The following is a 20,008-nucleotide window of genomic DNA, read 5'->3' on the forward strand; positions in this document are numbered from 1 at the left end:
ATGGTTAAATAAGGAAAAGGACAAAAAAATGCTAAGGAGCAAAAGGTCAGATTGAAAGAGGAGTGAGGCAGAATTTGCTAAGTATCTGGAGGCCTTAATCCAGAGATTCTAAACTCTGGCTGGACACTAGCATTACCTGGGTATTTAAAAATTATTTTTGCCTGAACTCTAACCTAAGGTGGGTCTTGGTCATTGACATTTTTTTTAACACCTTTTTTTTTGTGGAATGATTCCTGCACAGTAAACTATATATTTCAGATAAACAATTTGATGAATTTTAATAGATGTATACACCAATGAAACCACCACCACAATCAAGACAGCTAACATTCCGTCACTCCCCAAGACGTGCAATTTTTGAATTCCCAATTTATCCCTTTCCACCCCTTTTGCCCCCTGGTAACCATAAGTTTGTTCTCTATGTCTGTGAGTCTGTTTCTGTTTTGAAGATAAGTTCATTTCTGTCCTTTTCTTTTTTTCAGAGTCCCCATATGAGTGACATCATATGGTATTTTTCTTTCTTTTATGGCTTACTTCACTTAGAATGACCATCTCCAGATCCATCTATGTTGCTGCAAATGGCATTATTTTATTCTTTTTTATGGCTGAGTAGTATTCCATTGTTTGTGTGTGTGTGTGTGTGTGTGTGTGTGTGTGTGTGCATGTGTATGTGCATATATATGTGTATGTGTGTATATACATACAACATCTTCTTTATCCAGTCAGCTGTCAATGAGCATTTGGGTTGTTTCCATGTCATTGGCACCTTTTAAATCTCCTTGTGTGATTCTAATATATAGCCAGAATCAGACCCACTGTGGGCCATAGGAATTGAGGAAATTTTCTAGAGAGAAAAAACACATAATACCTAAGATGCTGGAAAAGATTAATTGATATGAATAGATATGAGGAAAGGCTAGGACAGAAACTGAGAGATTAAAATGTCTAGTAATATCATGGAAGAAAATAATTGTTTTAAGGCCTAAACTTTTGGGGTTTTTTAGAAAGCTAAGAAGATGCTGTGGAAAGATATCAAAGATAGCCCTTCATAGATAGCAATGAAGTTGTTCAGACCAATTTATTGATATTCCAAGAGTTAATCCTGGTAGAAAAACATGTTATAAACTGCACCTAAGTCACTTAGGTTGCAAACAGAGATTAAATGCAATTCATTTCCCATGGAGAGTTCCTAGAGAAGTAGGTTCTGCACCGGGCTGAAAGGATGCTGTTTGTAGAGAGACAGATGTATGATCATTTTTTTCATGCTAAAATCTTTCTAATATGGGTTTGGGTTTGAGAGTCAGGCCTTTTTAATCTGCCATATTACTGTGTCTTAAAGAAACAAATAAAAATAAATGAGAAATTAATAACTGATATTCTTCAAAATGTGATGAAAGATATTCAGAAATAGTTTTTCGAATTTTTCCCCTTTTCTGTTTTATTTTAAAATTACTTTAAAATAAAAAAAAGTTTTAAAAATATAATGTAAGTATTTCAATTTCAAAATATGTTTAAATATATAAATTGGTGATCTTGAGATGAAAATATACTGGCCTCAATAGTGCTAAATTCTAAAACTCATTTGCATTTTAAAATGTCTTTGTCTTTGATATTAATTTTCTAATGGATTGTTCTTTGGGGTGAGGAAAGTAAAATTTTATTAGTGAACCAAAAATGTAGCATACTAGCTGGAAAAATAGTGTCTTCCCTGCTTATGCCATAAAAAGCTGTGCATACGTCGTAGTCTTGCAGGAGAGGAAAGGTTACATCCCAATGATTCACCCTTTTAGGAGGCACTAAGATACCTTTTATTAAAGTAGAAACCTTAGAAACTCCAATGTTATGTTTAATCAGTGGCCAAGCGGCAATACTTATAAATATTCCTTGACTTGAATCCAATATGAAATTTAGAAAGAAGGAAATAAGGAATAACAGGAAGTGAATAATATCTTATTTACACATAAAACAACCCTTGTGAGGAATATGAAAAACAGCCATTTTAATATTTTCACAGAGAAAGGCCAAGTCATAATTTAATATCTTATGTTTTACAATTCACATCCATTTCCAGGTGTATTATTTTAGTTAACCCATTTAAAAATATATTTGGAAAAAAAGTGGAGCCATATTCTAAGGCCTTAAATGTTTAGTTTTTCAGTTTTACCTTGTTTCATATGTATCATTTATACAGGGCATGCATACAGTAGATAAGGTATGGGTCATGGTCCCAGAAAACTGGGTAGCAGCCCAACTGTGGGAAAAATACATTTTCATGCCTCATTTTCCTCATCTGTAAGTGGGATAGTAATGCTATTTATGTCACAGCTTAATAATTTGTATATGATATATATCAGGCATTTGAATAACATCTCACACAAATAGTAGCATCATATAAGTTTTAGCTACTAAAGGTATAAGTATAATAAGTCCATCTTGCTTAAAAAAAAAGAAATGGCAAAAATAAAAGAACTATGTCTTAGATTTACTTAGTTTTAGTTAAAACATTTTGGCAGCTTGTTTATCCTGGGGTCATTTTTTGTCTTTTTGTTGAAGTCCCAGTATTCATGCATGTACCCACGGTAGACATTGGGTACATGTTGACATGGAACCCTGTTATTAGACTCTTAGCAAACAATCAGGTCTCTCAATCGACATTTTTCAAGTGGAGTAGTGTGTCACAATTATTTGGTAATCTCTTTCAGTGTAACTCAAACAGCAAAAGTGACAATATTCCTGTCACTCCTCAGAAATGTCCCAGCTCTGCGGGCTTCCACATTCAGGACAATGAAGAAAGCCATTACGAGGTATGCTGTAACTCTGTAGAGAACATGTTAGTACTAAGCAATTTGCATTTTCCTAATGATTTAAATACTCTAAGTTAACTGTTATAAGTGTTTTCTTTGCTGACCTCTTTTCTGGTCATAGTTTTATACCAGTACCTTTTTAAACAACTTTAAATAATTTTAGAAGAAAAAGCAACCAGCAGTCATTTTCCTTTTTGGTAATTCTCAAATTGTTAAATAGAATATTCTTGTCACTGAATGGAAAGTGTTGACTTGATCAATTCTTTGGAGAAAGTAATGAGCAACTTTCTCGTGGAGTTATATGATCTTAATTAATTTATTTTTATTCGTTTAGCTGAAAGATGTGCACAAGCATTTGTTGAAAGATTGATTTGCTTCCACCCCTAAACTCAAGGAAGATAATAGAAGACAATGTTGCTTAATATGAATGGGTTAAATTGAAGTTTTCATTAATCTTTTCTTTGTTTTTGCTACTTTTCTCAGCTTGATCTTTTATTTTCCTGTATGTTTGAATTTAAAATAAAAATAATTTCTCTTTTTTTCTTAATCAGTTCATCCACTATATAAGATCCATTCTTTTTTTTTTTTTTCTTTTGAGAGAGCTATTCCAGTACCAATTACTTTAACATGGCAGGATGTGTAAATCTGCTATTTTTCATTTCATTAAAAAAATTGTGGTATAAAACACATAACATGAAATTTACGTTTTAATCATTTCAAGTGTACAGTTTGTAGTGCTAAGTATTTTCATATTGTGCAATTTGTTTTTAGAGAATTGTATTTCATAGTTAACTTTAATATCAGTGTACACATATTTGTTTCACCTATTATCCTAATAGATGTAGATGGATGATGGATATGTATGTGCATATATGTAGGTCTGTGTGTTGCTGTGTTAGTGTGTATTCCATTTCCTCATTGAAGCTAGGATTCCACAGCCCCACCCCCCATTCCCTTAAAGGTATTGAAAACGTTTTGATTATTGTTAGCAGTAAAAGGTTTTTCCAACTAAAGAAATCTATCATTCTCAAAGCCCCAGGTGTAATATAGGTCAGAGACTACTTTGGTTAATAGAAATGTGATTGAATGAGCAATTTCTTTTTGAACAAACCATTAATTGAAATGGAGAAAAGATAAAGTGATATTTTGGGCTGTCTATCCCCCCAATTCTTTCTCCACATACTTTACTTGTTCTTATTTTTCTTTGGATCTAATTGTTTAGAAACATCCTTCTAAACTACAGCGTGCATTCTTCTTCCTATTTTGCTTTTATTTTCTTCCTTATCTCCCTCTCTTTCCCAAAATGTTGATCACTTGACAGAACCACCATCATTTTGACCACTTGAATTTCCTCACCCCTGTGTGTGTGTCATGTCTAGAACACAGGGGTTTGTCCCATTAGTCACCCTTATTTCATTCAGTAGTAACACAATGACCCTTACTCTATGGCAGAAATAAGTAAGTTTTATTCATAAATAAAGATGTGTAAATTAAAAAAAAAAGCCCACCTAGAATGTTCTGAAAGCCACTGAAATCCAAATGTATTTCAAATTCCTAAGAATTATATTTATTTTTTATAATATTTTCATGTCAGTATTTTTGGAACAAAGACTTTATACTCCCCAGAGAGCTCTTTAATTACCCAAAGGGTGGAAAAAGGAAAATGTTAACTGAAGATTTTCTTACTTTTTGTAGAGAATTTAATGAGCTATAATTAAAATAATTTTCTATGAACCAGATTTGTTCTTCCCTAGATATTTTATCAGTCTCAAAGCACAAGAACATAGTTTGTACTGGGTTTATTTGACTAAAGTTGTAGGAAACATTGAAAAGAAAAAAAAATGATAATCAGAGTTATGAAGTTGATTTTTATTATGGCTTCAGTCATCAAAAAACAGTGAAAAGTAAATCTACTGTGCTATAAACAAAGGAAAGAAGGGAAGGTACTTTAGAAACTTTTATCTCGCAGATTCTTACTTAACCATCATACTCCAGGCCTGTTATAATGTCTTAGATTGAGACTGCTATCTCTAAGGTCCTATTTCTCTCTGGTGGTCTATGATATAATAAAAGATGATGATAACAATTGACACTTTTGTAGCATGTCCTTTGCACCAGGTTCTGTTTTAAGTTCTGTATTTGACCATCATTTACATTTTGCCCTTGATCAGTTTCAATTGCTTTTGATCATATTATGCCTAATTTCTTAAGTATACATTTTTTTAAATGTGGAGAAACAGTTTCTGGTATTTCTTAGAAAATAAAACTTGAAGATAGAAGTGATGCCAACTTTGGAGTTTTATAAAGTATTCTGAGAGACAGGATTTCTTATAAATGCTTAATATCTGTAGATTGGTAATAGGGGATAGTTTTAGTAACTAGTTCCTTATGAATTACTAATCTAGTATCAATCATTCTTGAGAATTAATAACAAAAGGCAATTATAACCTACAAATTTTATTCCTGCAATATGTTATTTTCTTTCCTTATTTTGAATGGTAATTGTATGTATATTCCTTACTTTAAATTTTCTCACAATTTGTAATTTCCCTCTTTAATCATTTTAAGTAAAAAAGAGCATATTCGTTCTTTTTATCATGAAAATATTTAATTATATAAGGCTATACTGTTCTTGAAGTAAAAGGTCATATTTTGTGTCAGTTAATGTTGATTAATCTAAATGAAGTTATGAAATTTGTGCTATGACATTAAATACAAAATAAAACCAAGCTGATATGACTAGCAATCTTTTGATCATAATTAAATAATCTGTCTTAACTTATCACTCTTAATTTAGATATAACAATTATTGCTTACTTATAGAGAAACGTTAATACTAGCTATTGGGCAATTTTTGTATCAGATATTATTCTAAGCACTTCACATGTATTACCAAGTTTCAGCTAACCTAAGACAGTACTGAGTATAAAACATGCTACAATTTTATGAGCCCGTAGGGAAAAAAATGCTGTCAGTTCAACTCTGATAAGTGCTTATTTAATTTGATACATATTCTTTAATTTCTTTAATACATATTCTTTAGTATATATCCTTTTAAAAGATATGCTAAAATCTAGGAAAATTTCATACTAGAATAACTAAAATATAGCTCATTTAATTCTGCTCAGAGCCCCATTAAGTAGGCACTATTATTATTATTCCCATTTTACGGACATGGAAACTAAGACACACAGAACTTATATAATTTTTCTCAAATTCACAGATAGTAATTAGTGAAGCTGGAATAAACCACAGTAACATGGCTTCAGACACTGCAAGGTAACTACTCTGTGATAGTGGCTAAGTCAAAAAAACAAACAAACACAGGTTGTTTGACTGTCAGGGATCATGGATATTATACATTCAGGTTACTGAAGCATAACTTGAAGACAAGAAAGAGGGAGTAGCTTGCCCTAGGTCACAGAGCTTGCTAGAGGTAGCATGAGAATGGGATCCAGATTTTCCGATGCTGGAGTGATCTAATAACTAAATGGTTCATATTTGCAATTTGTCTTCAATTAGATTTCAAATAAGGTGTGGAATTTAAACTAACTCTCATGTTTAAGTTTTATCTTCCTGACAGGCCTTCTGTCTTTGGATACACAGAGCACCATAATGGTTAAAATAGAAGTAAAAAATAAATAAATAAATGCACACTTTTCATATCATAAATGCATATTACCTTACTAAGCATCTTCGATAGATAAATTTTATTGTCATTTCCCTTTACTATATTCTATTCCCTTTACCCATGAAACAGCATAAAATGTAAGCAGCTAGAACTTTCAGTGTCTATATTCTGCAATCTGTAGGAAAATGTCTCATAGTTATTGGAATTCACACAAGACTGCGTCTCAGTATGAGTAGCTGTTCCCTGTCACTGTTTTTGATGCCTGAGCTGAAGTATTTTTACAAAATGGTCTAGTGTTCGGTGTATGAATTTTTGAGATAAGACTTTTCCCTTGTAGCAGTGAAATCCGAAAATCAATGTCAGATGGAAATCTTAGGTCTAAGAGTTAGAGAGATTGGTGGAAGAGGTTTAAAATGTGTGAATTTTAGCTGCCAGACTTTGGAAATGTGGCAGTTATCACAAGTGTGAAATTCATGTGTGCAGATGGTTGATTAAGATATCCCGGGATGGGCCGCTGCTGTAAATCGCCAGTCCAAAATCGGGAAAACCAGTTGATAAGGGGAATATTTCTGATCTTTCACATAAATTTATAACATAGGTTTTGCTGGATTCAGAAATTCATAGAAGTTAAATTATCATTGGTTTCACAAATATTCATTTTCTCATTTGATGGAAATATTTAATAGAATAAAAATATGTCAAGGGGAGGCTGAGAGGAAGATATGGTAAGAGAAGAGTTAAAATGTATTAAACTCGTACTATCGCTATATCCTGCACTTCACTTTCCTAACCTTATTTAGAACAACAGTCCTCACAATAAGTGTAATTTCCCTCTGCATTCAAAATGGAGTGATGGGTGCACCTTGAATGTGGGTCGCCAAACCAAAGGCACACTGAGAGCTGGGAACACAATGGGCTCAATATTTGGAAACTGACTTAGAAAATTCCTGTTTCAATGAAAAATACCAAATAGAGCAAAATGTTAACATTATCTGCTATTTTCAAATAAAAATGGAGAGCTATAAAGCCAAAACGCTTTTGCTTTTGTCTTCCTTGGTTTTGGTCTTTGCTTTTCTTATCTTTTCCTCTTTCCTTTCCTTTTTTTCTGTACTTATCACCTATTACCCTTAACTAACTTAACTTACTAGGCTGGACCTAAACAAACAGGATTTAATACATGAACATTGTACTACCTACTTGCATTTTCCTGTTGATGGCGTATGACACAGGTGTGTTACTCATGCACACACAGCTTTCAATAATTACATGTGTTTAGTACTTAGACTAAGCATTACAGTTGATGGCTACTTTTAAATGAAAATAATTAATAGGTAAGCCATTTAGTGATTTGTTTTTGTATTATACTATTTGGGAGTAACAAAGGTTATTGGGATTAATAGATTTTCAGTATTACTACTAATAGTACTATTAATTCACGAGCTAGTTTAATTTTATTTCTTCTTAGGAACAATCTTTCCTGAAACCCAAAATGTAAAAAATATTTAAAGATATATATGAACATAAATACATATACACACACATACATACACATACACACACACACACACACACACACACACATATGCATATAACTACGCATATGATATACATTATATACATAGGTATTTTGGAAATAATTCCTAGTATAACAAAACATTTAAATTCTCAGTAACATATAGAATTACTTTCTAAAATGCAATAAATCAGCCAAAAAATGATAAAAACTATGTTACACCTCAGTCACTGTGAAACTTTGCATGTACAACAACTGATAGGGAAGGCACACTGGCCGACAGCTAGATAAGGACGTAGCCCCCTTTTCATCCTTTTATCATGAAGGATCCAAATCTGCACTTGAGCAAAATAACAAAAAGTATGCATTATGGATTGCAGGTGTTAGAGTTAAATCCTACATGTCCAACTGAGAAAAGTCAAAGTTCCCACATGCCATTGCATGTGAAATTGGCCTTGCAAAGTCTTCCTAACAGATCATGGGACAACTGCTGACTACTGTTCTAAACAGTATTTAGGAATCTGTATAATGAGTGGTTGAAAACTCTGCTTAATATGTATGTCATGTGCAATTTATATTATATTAGAGTTGAATTTTTCCTAAATAGTTCATTAAAAATATATGTTAAGTCCTTATTAGCTGTCAAGTAAGCATATATAAACTTGAAACAAATGATGAAGAATTCAAAAAATTTATAGTACAATAGTACAAAGACACTGCATACATTCGTCTTTAATGCCTGTGTATAATAGTATTTCCTAGAATATATTAATTTTGCTTGATTTCACAGTACTAAACTTCTGTTTAAAAAGTTTAGGAGGCATTAGAGATGTAGGCAAACATAAAAATACACATATTTGACCAACCCTATGCTACTTATCTCTGCATCCTGATGTGGATTCATTTATTTTTTTGAAAGTGATGCCACAAATGCATCCCCTAAGTCATGTAGACAAGGACTGGGTGATAGACATTCCTTTCTCTGTTTCTTGCCCACAGACATGATGTTGAGCATATTCTTTAGAGAAGAAATGAATTATCCATCTTCCTGTTTATTGGCCTTTTCTATAATCATGCTGAAACCAATGCATGAGTCATAAATTAACCATTCCTTCCTTCTTTTCTTTTCTTTCTTCCTTCCTTCATTCCTTCCTTCCCTCCAAAATATCTAGCAAATATACCAGAGACATGGTTTTGTTATATGCTAAGTACATCATGCTGAACAGGCAAATGTGGTTCTTTCTGTCTCATATACTACAGTCTAATGGGATACCCTCTTACAGTCAATCAATTACCATAAATTGTAAGCATTGCTAAAATAAGATCTGTTCCAGATTCAAGAAGACCATGTAACAGGAGCAATTTAACCTAGTAGAGAAAAAATATAACATTAACATAAAGCTTGTCCACCAGGTGAATGATCAGGAGTGGTGTGGGATGTGGTGGTGGAAAAATGAAAGTATTTCTCAAGTGGACCACACTTACGAAGGCCAGATGTCAGGAGAAGGCAGCACAGGTTTGGGAAGAGTCCCCCTAGTTATTACTCTTCTCAATTCAGAACACTTTTCTGACTCCACTATTAAGACCTCATCTTGGTTTGAAATTCAGGATGACAGGAGCTATCAAAGTTCACATTCTTAGTCAGTGTGATATCTATATACATTTTTAGTTAAAAAGAATGACTGTCTACTTTTTCTCAGTGTATTTACCATACAGTTGTCTTTAAAACGTCTATAACACTTCATTCTAAACTCAGATATGCACATTTATATGTATTCTTATAAATGTGAATTTTAGAAACATATTTTATATATAATAATTGTATATATACTATATATGAATATATGCAATTATTATATGTAAGTCTGATGTAGGGTTGCATTTTTACATGATGTGGACATCTGATTTTATAGATAATAATTAATAGCCCCTTATTATTAAGGAAAGTCCACATTAGTATTTTCCAAAGGCTACAAAAATGTATTTGAACCATGTGGGTGGCCTTATAAATTTGTTCCACTGGAAAGTCATGGGGAAATCTTCAGCTGGATTCCTTGTGTTCCAGCAACAGATAAAAGTCAGTTATCATATTTCCACCAGCACAATATTTCTTTCAATTACTTAACCCTGTACAAAGAATGGCTATCACTTTCTTTTACTTTTTATTAAACAAGTTCTGCCAATTCCTTCTTCATCACAGAACAAGTGGGCTTGGTTTTATTCACAGGAAGAGCCACATTTGACAGGCTTGCTGATGGTGTCAGCACTGGTCACAGGCTTGATGGACAGCACCAAACCTTGCTGTGGCCTAGCTCCCACTAATTAGTTGTTTGAAGACACTGTGTGTGCCACAGGCGTAGGCTTATCTGCCAGACATCTTCGCCATTCCGAGTGACAGTGGTGATGCCACTGTTCGTGGAGAGAATGGAGTGTACAAAGAGAGAGGGGAAGAGCCTTTCAAACAAGTGACAACCAGAATAGCTTCCACCGAAAGATCCTGAAGATGTAACAAAACAACCAAAATGTAGACTACAAAAAGGTGTGAATCAACATCTGTTGGAACAGCATGGAAGCCACACTTAAAATGACAATAAATAATATCAGACTGTGAGAATGAGAGAAAAATACAGCTGCCTTTATGGCACTTTTTAAATCAACTGAAGTTGCACGTTCTTGTGATTAATACAGGTTAGGTATTTGCTGATGGGATTTACGTGGATGTGTGGAGTTTTCAGAAGGTTCGGCACATCTGTGGACACCGATGCCTGCCAGGAAGCCCTTAATTTAGACTCCTCTAGAGTACATGATCATAAATAGTCCAGTGGGATGCCAAGTATCTCAGGATATCGACATATTGGAAGGAGGAAAATTAAAACAAGCATATGTGAGAAAAGCATAGAAATGGAAAAAATGGAAAAATAAGTAATAACTTCTTTTTAGAAAAGTGTACTTGTAGTGAAATAATAATGAATGAAATTCTTTTTCTCTCATTGATCATTGTGAACTGTGTGATCCCTTTCTAACTGCTATTCAAAGGATTTGAAATCCACTAAAAAGTGAACATATCTATTGTTAGGAATGCACATTGACTAATTAAATTAAATATTTTTTCATAAAAGCATTTCCTATTATAAAATCCTCATTCTAATTTCCAAACTTCCACCAAGAATAATGTTTTTTTATAGAAGGTAACTAAAATTTTATAAAACAAGTTTAATTGTATGCTTACATTGTAGCATTCATCAATATGTTCTAAGTGATGATGCAAGCTACAGAAATTCTGATGATAAAAGATATTTCAAAATTCAAATGGATTTTTGGATGTTTGCACTGGATTTATATATTTATATAGTATAAACATTACTATTACACACATGTGATGATTACTTCAAAGGTCCTATGAGATATCATTTGATGTTTTCCAAATTCTGGGAGGAATGGATATGCAATTATAGCTAGACCTTTCATCTGCTCTGTGGTATGTAAAATTCTGGGTATAGATATAAGGATGTTTCACCTATTTAAAGGTTTGCCATACATTTATCTATGCTAAGTAAATAGAAAAATAATGCAGATCATACAAACTACAGAGTCTCAACTTTGACCTGATTTAAGCACTTATTTCAACTTTACATAGTTTTGAGTTTTAAAATGCCAAAACTTACTTATAAATGGAAGCAGCATAGAATTACTGTATTTAGTGAGGAAGAGTTGCCTGGACTTTTTCTTTTTTCCCTTGATTCTTCAGACATTGAATGTACATGTGTGTGCGTGCATGTGTGTGTGTGTTCCATATATTAAATACAGATTAAATCCTTAACAAGAATAAATTAAATTTCTCTTTAAATGTCATTTATTTCTTTAATTTTGGAATTATTGGAAATTTAGAAGATCATTCAGTGTCTATAGCATGTGATGCCTGAGAGAGGTAAATTCTGAAGCAAGGCATCACAAGATCCATATTCAGCAGGTCAGGCATGGCATCTAAATCTGAATTTTGGGGGGAAAAGTCAAATTTTATGAAGTATCTCAGGGTTTTTATATGGAAGGTGGACAGGAGGACTGAAGGCAGGGTTTAAATGATGATCAGGTCATATAGATAAATTAATGTCTTGCAATCTGAGGATCAAGACCAGCTCTTGATTAATAGAATGGAAAATAACAGAATAGAATAAGTTGCATAGAATTGAAAAATTGATTAGAATGAAATAGAATGAGGAGACAAAAAAGAGAAAATGAGAGGAAAATAGAAGAGAAAAAAGTATTAGCGTGTGTGGCGTATAAAATAGTGAAGTATTATTTCACTTTAATTTCAGGTATATATGTTTGTGTATGCTTGAGGGTTTACACTGTGTCTGCATGTAAAATGGGTTGCTTATTATGGGCTGAGGTCAAAAGTTTGAAAGGCCCTGATAAAAAATTGTTCACACTACATACCACTTATTTATCAGGGATCCTTCAATAACATTTTTGATTTTCCTAAATGAATTAACAGCTCTCCAGGGAAAAATCTCCTGTGGCTCTGGCTTGTAGTTGAATAAAGGAAGGCACGTGACTTGCACACTGTCAAGTAGTAAATAGAGGGCCTGGGGCAAGATTCAAATCCAGAGAATCTGATCTAGAGGGTATGCTCTAATGCCTCCGACAAAGACAGTGGCAGATCCAGAACTTGAGATCAGACCCCAACTCACAGAACAATACGACACTATTCTTCTTCATCAGTTACATTTCTTGAATCCCAATCTTAGGTCAGAGTTTAGTGATGTGTGTCTCATGGATCATTTGTCCCGTGAGATGTTCCTTGTAAAAAGGTTGTGTAGGCTGAATGAGCTTAAAAAATTCTCCCTTCAATAACTCCTCTTGATGATTTACAATATGATTTATGTATAGATGCACTTAACCAATTTAAAGTGAATGAGTCTATTCATTACTGTTTAATGCAGTCACTGGTAAAATAATCTGACTATAAAATCATATTCAAAGAATTAATATTATATTCTATATAACTCATTTTGATAAACACTGGCCTAGATCATAAATAAGACTACATGCTAAAATTGATTTTCTGATGTTAAAATCATGACTCTTGAAATTTAAGTAAAAGATCTTCATTTTTAAATAAGATATATGTTAAAAATAAAACAAAAGTGTATGATGTTAAAGGTGTGCCTGTGTTTGTGTAATATCCACACACTTGTTATCAAAGAAGTAGAAGTATTGTTTAAAATTTCTGATTCCACATTGATTTTTAGACAAAAATCTTTAATGATATGTGTCTAGCATATTTTTCAAATGAACTTCCATTCAAAAAACAAAAGTTGCAAAGGCTTTCTTAATGAGATTATTCTTATTACTTTTGGTATTGCTACCCATTCTAATGTGTCAGGGTTTTTTTAAGGAGACATATGTATCTTATCAGAAGTATGATGTCTTTTTGTTTCCATTTCCACTAAGAATTTTTTAAAAATAAGATCGAAATATTGAGACCATGGAAAACCTCCACTCAACCTGGCAGGAAAAGCAAGAAACTCTTGGGTGAGTCTGAGTCTAATCTTGATTCAGAATGTATCTAGAAAACACAATATGATGAGTACCATCTTAAGTAAGACAAATGTTGATACAATAAGGAGAGTCCAATTTAAATTTGAAATATGGATTGAAAAAATAGATAAACAGATTGTGGTAGTATACAATGTAACACGATGCAGCAGTGAAAAGAAGAAACACTAATACATGGGTAGAATCCAAGCAGTATCATGCTAAGTGGAAAAAAAAAAAGACATAAAAGGCAATATAGTGTATGGTTTAATTTCTATGACATTCTTGAAAAGGCAAAGCTCTAGAGACAGAACTCAGATCAGTGGCTGCCAGCAGCTGGGGCTTGAAGTGAGGGTATTAACAACAGAGAGGCTCAGAGGAAGCTTTTGGAGTGATAAAGATGTTCTATAACTGGACTGTAGTTGTGGTTTCTCTTGGAAGAATTTCATTGGATGGAATTAAAAAGCCAAAGAAGAGTTTATTCAAGACTATTGCAAAGGGGAGAGAGGTGGAACTCAACTCCTTTGAAACAAATGTGGGAGAACTTTTTTAAGCCCTGCGGTGAGCTGTTGGAAGACATGAGAGGAGTTGGGGTGGGAGGTTGGTCAAAGAGATCAGGCCATCTGTGTTTGCCACTGGTACTTATCAAAATTAGACTCTTCCCCTTCCGAAGAGACTAGGAGATAAGGACCAACCATGTTTTTCTCTTTCTTGATGAGTACATTTCAAGGGGATGTCCACCATATTTTTGAGAAAGGCATTCCTGATCTATAAAACTGGCAAGAGAGGGGAGAAGGTTTTCATTTCCAAAAGGCAGAGACAGAATTTACAATTGCAAGGCTTTTTTTAAAGCAAATATTCTAAGAAAAGAGAAGACAAGTGCCTAGAGCTAGAAAGAAGGCTGTCTAAAGTTTAGTCAAGCTCAGGGGAGTGTTACGGGCGTCCTGCTCAGGTTCCATGACTGTGTCTTTGTCGGACCTCATAGACCTCTACTCCTAAAAGGGTGAATTTCACCACATGCAAATCATTTGACTGTGTGCCTGACAGTAAAAAAAAAAAAAAAAAAAATACAGCAGTGAAAAATATCATCATTGGTGTAGAACGAGAGCAGTAAGATCCTGATGCCACAGAAAAAGGGAAAAGTGAAATTACAACCCCCCAGGAAACAAATCCTTTTTCTTCCATGTATGGCTCATCTGACATCTTTCCTTAGTGACATGATAATTAGTAAACTTAATACAGTCACAAGATAGCAGGTCTCTGTTCACAAATACAAAACAGAGACCTTAGCTGCTATAGATAAAATGTTGGCTTGCATATCTTTCTGTTTACTAAGTTGTCAAGGAAAGCAAGAAGCTGTTACCCAGAGGAACATACTTGATTAAAATCAATACACTGATCTATCCAAATGCTGTACCACACACACTATTCTAGCATCATAGAATTGAAGCAATTGACCTAATCTTTCAACAGCAACAGATGTACATAGTTAGGGTGAAAAGCATCTCAGGAGGAGTGAACTTTGCTTTATGTCATGTGCTTACCTTGGAATGCAACAACATAGTGGCAGAAAAAGAAGAGAGTTTCTCTACGTTAACTCCTATACTGCTAATGTTTTATTTTAATTCCAGAATCAGAGGGTGTCTGCTTTCCCTGTAGTGGTGATTAGAGGGCAAAGGTCTCATTTTCACCAGGGAGTAAGTGACTAGGGACTGGGGCTGCAAGGCAAAGGGCTCTCAAGGGAACAGCACGCTTTCTGCATTTTGTTAACAGGATTCTCCAGGCCCTCTCTCCCCACCCTTTCCTCCCTTCATTGAAAACACAAAAGTCTCATTTAGCAGCATCCGAGGGCAAAAGCATCACAGAACCGATCAGTCAACACAAATATTTCCTCTCTGAGGCTCCCTCATGACCTTGAGAAGTGTGACAAATGGCTTCAAGGATGGACCAGACGGAAGTTTCATGATAAACCAAAAAATTGTGTTCTGCTGCACAAAGAAGAGAAATAAAATGGAGAGAGCTAGATATACGTTTCATTTAAATGAGACTGTAAATTCTGTAACAGTTTTGTGCAGCCTCGGCCCTGGATCAGAGGTGCTCAGCCTGCACGGTAATCAGGACTTTCTCAGTGAACCTTAGCCTGTCTTGGTTCTCACCACATTTGCTTTCTCAATACAGCAGTACTTTGCAGCTTTCTGCTCGATGATGGCCAGAGTTCCCAGCAGTTGTTGGTAACCATACCGTAGACTTTCCGTCTCAGCCAGCACAGGCAGGGGCAAGGCAATCAGTGCAGTGAGTCTGCTAACCTGGATCTCACCTTCTGAAACACGAAGATGATGACTCAGTTCTACAGTTGAGCTTGTGATTCTCACTGTGGCGAAACTTCTTATGTCATTTTTTATTTTTAGCTCTTTGGCATAATTATAAAAAATTAGTGTAGGAAAATCACAGCTTTCATAAAGAGGAGCCCGGACTGCTTTTAAGAGGTTCTAAATGTTGGGAAAACTCATAAAGCACCGTGCAGTGCCTTTCTTCGTGAGGAAATGCAGATAAAGATATGTTTACTGAAAGGATGGAACAAGATTGCCAGGCAGTTTCAGTTCATCTTTCCCCTTCTCCACCTTCTCTCTCTGAACCTTATGCTTCCTTTGTCACAGATGCTGACAAAACCCCAGATTCTCTCAAGGCCTGCCTTTCTCTTTGAAAATCACCTGTGATTCAAATGTCCATTTCCGGCATGTGCAGCAGAGCTCAATTAGGTAAACACGTAATAAACACACAGTTGATGAGAATAACATTCTTGAGTGGCTCCTCTCCCACGTCCCCCTCACTGAGATGGAGTGAGTACAGTGAATTAGTTCAGTAGCTGGAGGAGTTTGCAAGTGATTTCAGTAAAACCATGTCACAGTGGTTTGACAGATCAGAGTGACTTCAGTACCACAAAATATGGGGCCGAAGTATTGGCGCGCCACCCGGATCATCGAATGCATCATTTCTAGCCACATTAGGTACGTCACCAGCCCTCTGTTTCAAAGCAATATTTTGACGTTTAGGTCTGCAACAATAGAATTTTTTAGGTAGTCTTATGCAGAAAAAGAACATTTTGATTTTACAGTTAGGTTTTTAAGTAGTTTTAGCAATATGGGAATGCTTTTACTTCTAAATCAGTGTCTGCTTTACTTGAAATACCAGAGGTGATGCAAAACAGTGATTTGAAAGCAAGGTCTAGGTTTGTTCTATGACAACACTGTTCCACTAAGATGATTCCTGAGAGTTTGTTAGTAATTAGCACGCTAGTATTAGCATAGCTAGTACCTAAGTACAGCAGTAACCAGTACTTACTAACTGCATTCAATGATTCTATATTATGATGAATGCATGTTGTCTATCAGGGCTCTCTACTCTTACAAACCAGTACATTCTTTATTTGCAGGTTTCAAATATTACATAAATACTCTCAAACTTTCCTTTCCTACTTTATGTTTGCTCAAGAGTGTCTGCTGTAGAAAGTAGAACAGAGCATTTATTATTTTTTTTTTCCTCTGTGGCAGAATGCACGTCTCTGTTTTTAATGCATGAGCAGGCAGTTTGGTTCATTAAGCTCAGTGGCACCGACAGTAAACTAAAGAGGAATGAAAGGAAGAGGAACTGAAATACCATCATCCCGCTAATGATACTGACTGAAGCGGTTCAGCTTTACTGGGAGTCTGCCCAGACAGCCACTAATAGACGTCGTGGTCCAGGATGTGAACTTGGTGTTGGAGTGCCAAAGCCACGAGTCCGGAAAACAAACCAATGCCTAGAAGAGTGTCTGGAATAATTTCAGGAATTGTCCAGAATTATGGGGTGTCTGTGTATTACTATATTGGATTGTGGATCAGTTAGAAGGAGGGAAATAGCACACAGGATAGAAGAAATAATGGAAGCAGGGAGTATTCAATTACCTCAAGACTATATTGAATAAGGGTAGCAATTCTATCACGGGGATATATGTATCTTAGGATACATAAATTGGGGAATATCCAGATAGCTCGGTGTCACTTTTGGATTTAAAGAATGTAGCTCCTGAAGGTTAAATAATTTCTAATACATGTGTACTCTCTAAGAAGGGACCAGAATGCATAGCTCTTCAGATCCCTATACCCTTCCACATCACAGTGTTATTTAGGTGTTTACTAACACTCGGTGATAATAATTACCACTCTGATCTCTTTTATCAATGAATATTATTGTTCCCAGTTCACCCCTGCACATGAGGAAGTATATGGAAATGTGCTCTTTGAAACAAGGGGAGAAAACAGATTCTTTGTTCAAATTGGGTTTATGCCCAGTTTGAACAGAGAATCACTCAGCCGGGGATGGCAGCTTCATAGCCCCTGGCTAACACAAACCCCTCAGTGGCTTTTCACAGCCACTTAGAATCAAGTCCCAGCAGACTCCAAGTGGAAGCTGCAGCTGTGGACACTGGGGACACTGGGGAACACCTATGTCATCCTCAACGCATGCTCACAGGCCACTTTCTGATTTTAGTTCTGCTTATGTTTTGTGCAGAAGGTTGGAGGGCAGATGGAGAAGAAACCTTCCTCTTTTTTCCCCTCCTCTTGTTAGAAGCCACAGAGAGAGATCAACCTTTGGGAAATTGCTCAGGGATGCTCTGAAAACCCCAGACCAGAGACTGGGCTCAGTGACATCTTTGCCCTTTAAAAGACACAGAGCTAAACACACAAGACCCTATTATAAGTTTAATGGTCTGACAAAGGCAAATGAGTCAGCAGGACAGAAACAGTAGGAAGGCGAGGTTTGATCACTGTGTTTGAGTTCGTGCTGAATACCTAAACTTGGTGTGAAAATCGGTCTACAGTCCAAGTTCTTCCAGCTGGAGGACTTCACTGAGAAGAAAATGGTATGTTTTGGGATACCAAGAGGATCCTAGAGGGGTAGGACATAGAACATATGGAAGAAATGGAAAGAGTCCAGCAGGACGTTCTTAAATAAAAGTGAGTTCTTAAATAAATAAGAGACTTTTATGAGAAAGAAGTATAAGCTGTTTCTGAGTCCGAGGTGTTCAAAACCCGGCAGAAAAGTCCCATTTGCTGTGACAAGCTACAACAAACTATGCTATTATAATTCCTCCAATTTATTTCAGTATTATTCCTGTATGCTTCAAGTTAACTATAAAAGAGAAATTAAGTATTCTTACCAATGAGGGGACTCGAAGACCTTGTAAAACTAAAAACACCTTAGAATTCAGTAACATCAACTAGTGAATTGGATATTGGCTGATTTGGTAATATAAATAAGTAATTCTCGAATTCTTTCTTATCAGTTTCTTTTCCATTAAATATTAAACCCAGGAACTTCATATTTTAAAGATACTCAATAAAAGAAATATCTTGAGACTTACTGAAAGCAAATTCTTGAAAATATTATAAAATATAAACTGTTGCCACATAATATCATGGCTCAAAAGTGAGTAAATGCATTCAATTCAGAGAGGCTTAACTAATTTAGCACATTCATTTAATATTCAACTTAACATATGCATATTGGTATATTGCTTACCTACACTATGCAGATATTTTCCTAGAGCACATTGAGGATAAACATTTTAGCCAGTTCTTTTTTAAAAAATTTTTTTATTGAAATATAGGCAGTTTACTATGTGTCAGCACGTTTCAGTTACACATATACACACATATATTTGTCTTCATATTCTCTTTCATTGTAGGGTATGACAAAATATTGAATATAGTTCCCTGTGCTATACAGAAGAAACTTGTTGTTTATCCTTTGTTGTGAGGAATCTTCTTGTATTTCTGAAGTAAGAGCTATTCTGCCAAAGTTCAGTGGGTATCCTTAGCGAATTGAGCAGTCTACAGTTGTACTTTTTGGTGTATTTGTGGGAGTGGATGAGCTATATGTCCTTCTACTCCACCATCTTTGGCAATCCCCCCATCTACATCCAGCTTTTTTAGAGGTTGAAATAGATCTTACATCCACATCAATACTGCAGCCTAGTTCGATCTATATGCTGTGATGGAGCACATGATGGGGAAGAAGGGTGGAAAGTGAGAGACTGAGGCTGACAAGTCAAGAATGCCTCATGGAAGACATGGGAGTTGAGCAGAGCATCAGAGACTAGTAGAGGAGCTGTCGGGAGATTGGAGCACTAATTAGGAAAGAATATGGTGGGAGTAGTGCAGACTAGACAAATGTACAAAGTAAGGGGCAGAAGATGGGCAGATGTCGGGTACATTGTGGTGTAGGGAGTGCACTCTCAGGAGAGAGAGGTTTTCACACCCAATCCTAGCCAAGAGGCTGAAAAGCAATCGAAGTGATACATTTAAATCAATGTTACCACTGATATGAATCTGTAAACCAGAAATAATATTCTGACACTAAAGACTTATTGAGATATGCAGCAACAGAGTGCAAGAATATAAATGTTTTTTTAAAATGTTTTTGAGAGAAACAAGATGTAACCTGTCATTTTTTTAAATTCACAAGTCTAATCATAAAGGA

At 35.1% G+C, this 20,008-nt stretch overlaps 1 protein-coding gene across 7 annotated transcripts in view; it reads left to right on the forward strand.

Annotated features, from left to right (window-relative positions):
• PCDH9 (protocadherin 9) overlaps positions 1 to 20,008 on the forward strand; it is an 858,720-nt gene that overhangs the window by 318,119 nt on the left and 520,593 nt on the right. For 2 of the 7 annotated variants that reach the window (XM_014565035.2, XM_032496891.1), the window contains exon 3: positions 2,703 to 2,804. The exons of 3 other annotated variants lie outside the window; for them this stretch is intronic. In XM_014565035.2, coding sequence (XP_014420521.1) covers positions 2,703 to 2,804 — 102 coding nt within the window. The remainder of the gene's footprint in view (positions 1 to 2,702; positions 2,805 to 20,008) is intronic. 2 more of the 7 variants (XM_014565036.2, XM_032496892.1) reach the window with 1 other exon arrangement.

The sequence above is a fragment of the Camelus ferus genome, chromosome 14 (assembly GCF_009834535.1).
Source record: "Camelus ferus isolate YT-003-E chromosome 14, BCGSAC_Cfer_1.0, whole genome shotgun sequence".
NCBI classification, from domain to species: Eukaryota; Metazoa; Chordata; class Mammalia; order Artiodactyla; family Camelidae; genus Camelus; species Camelus ferus.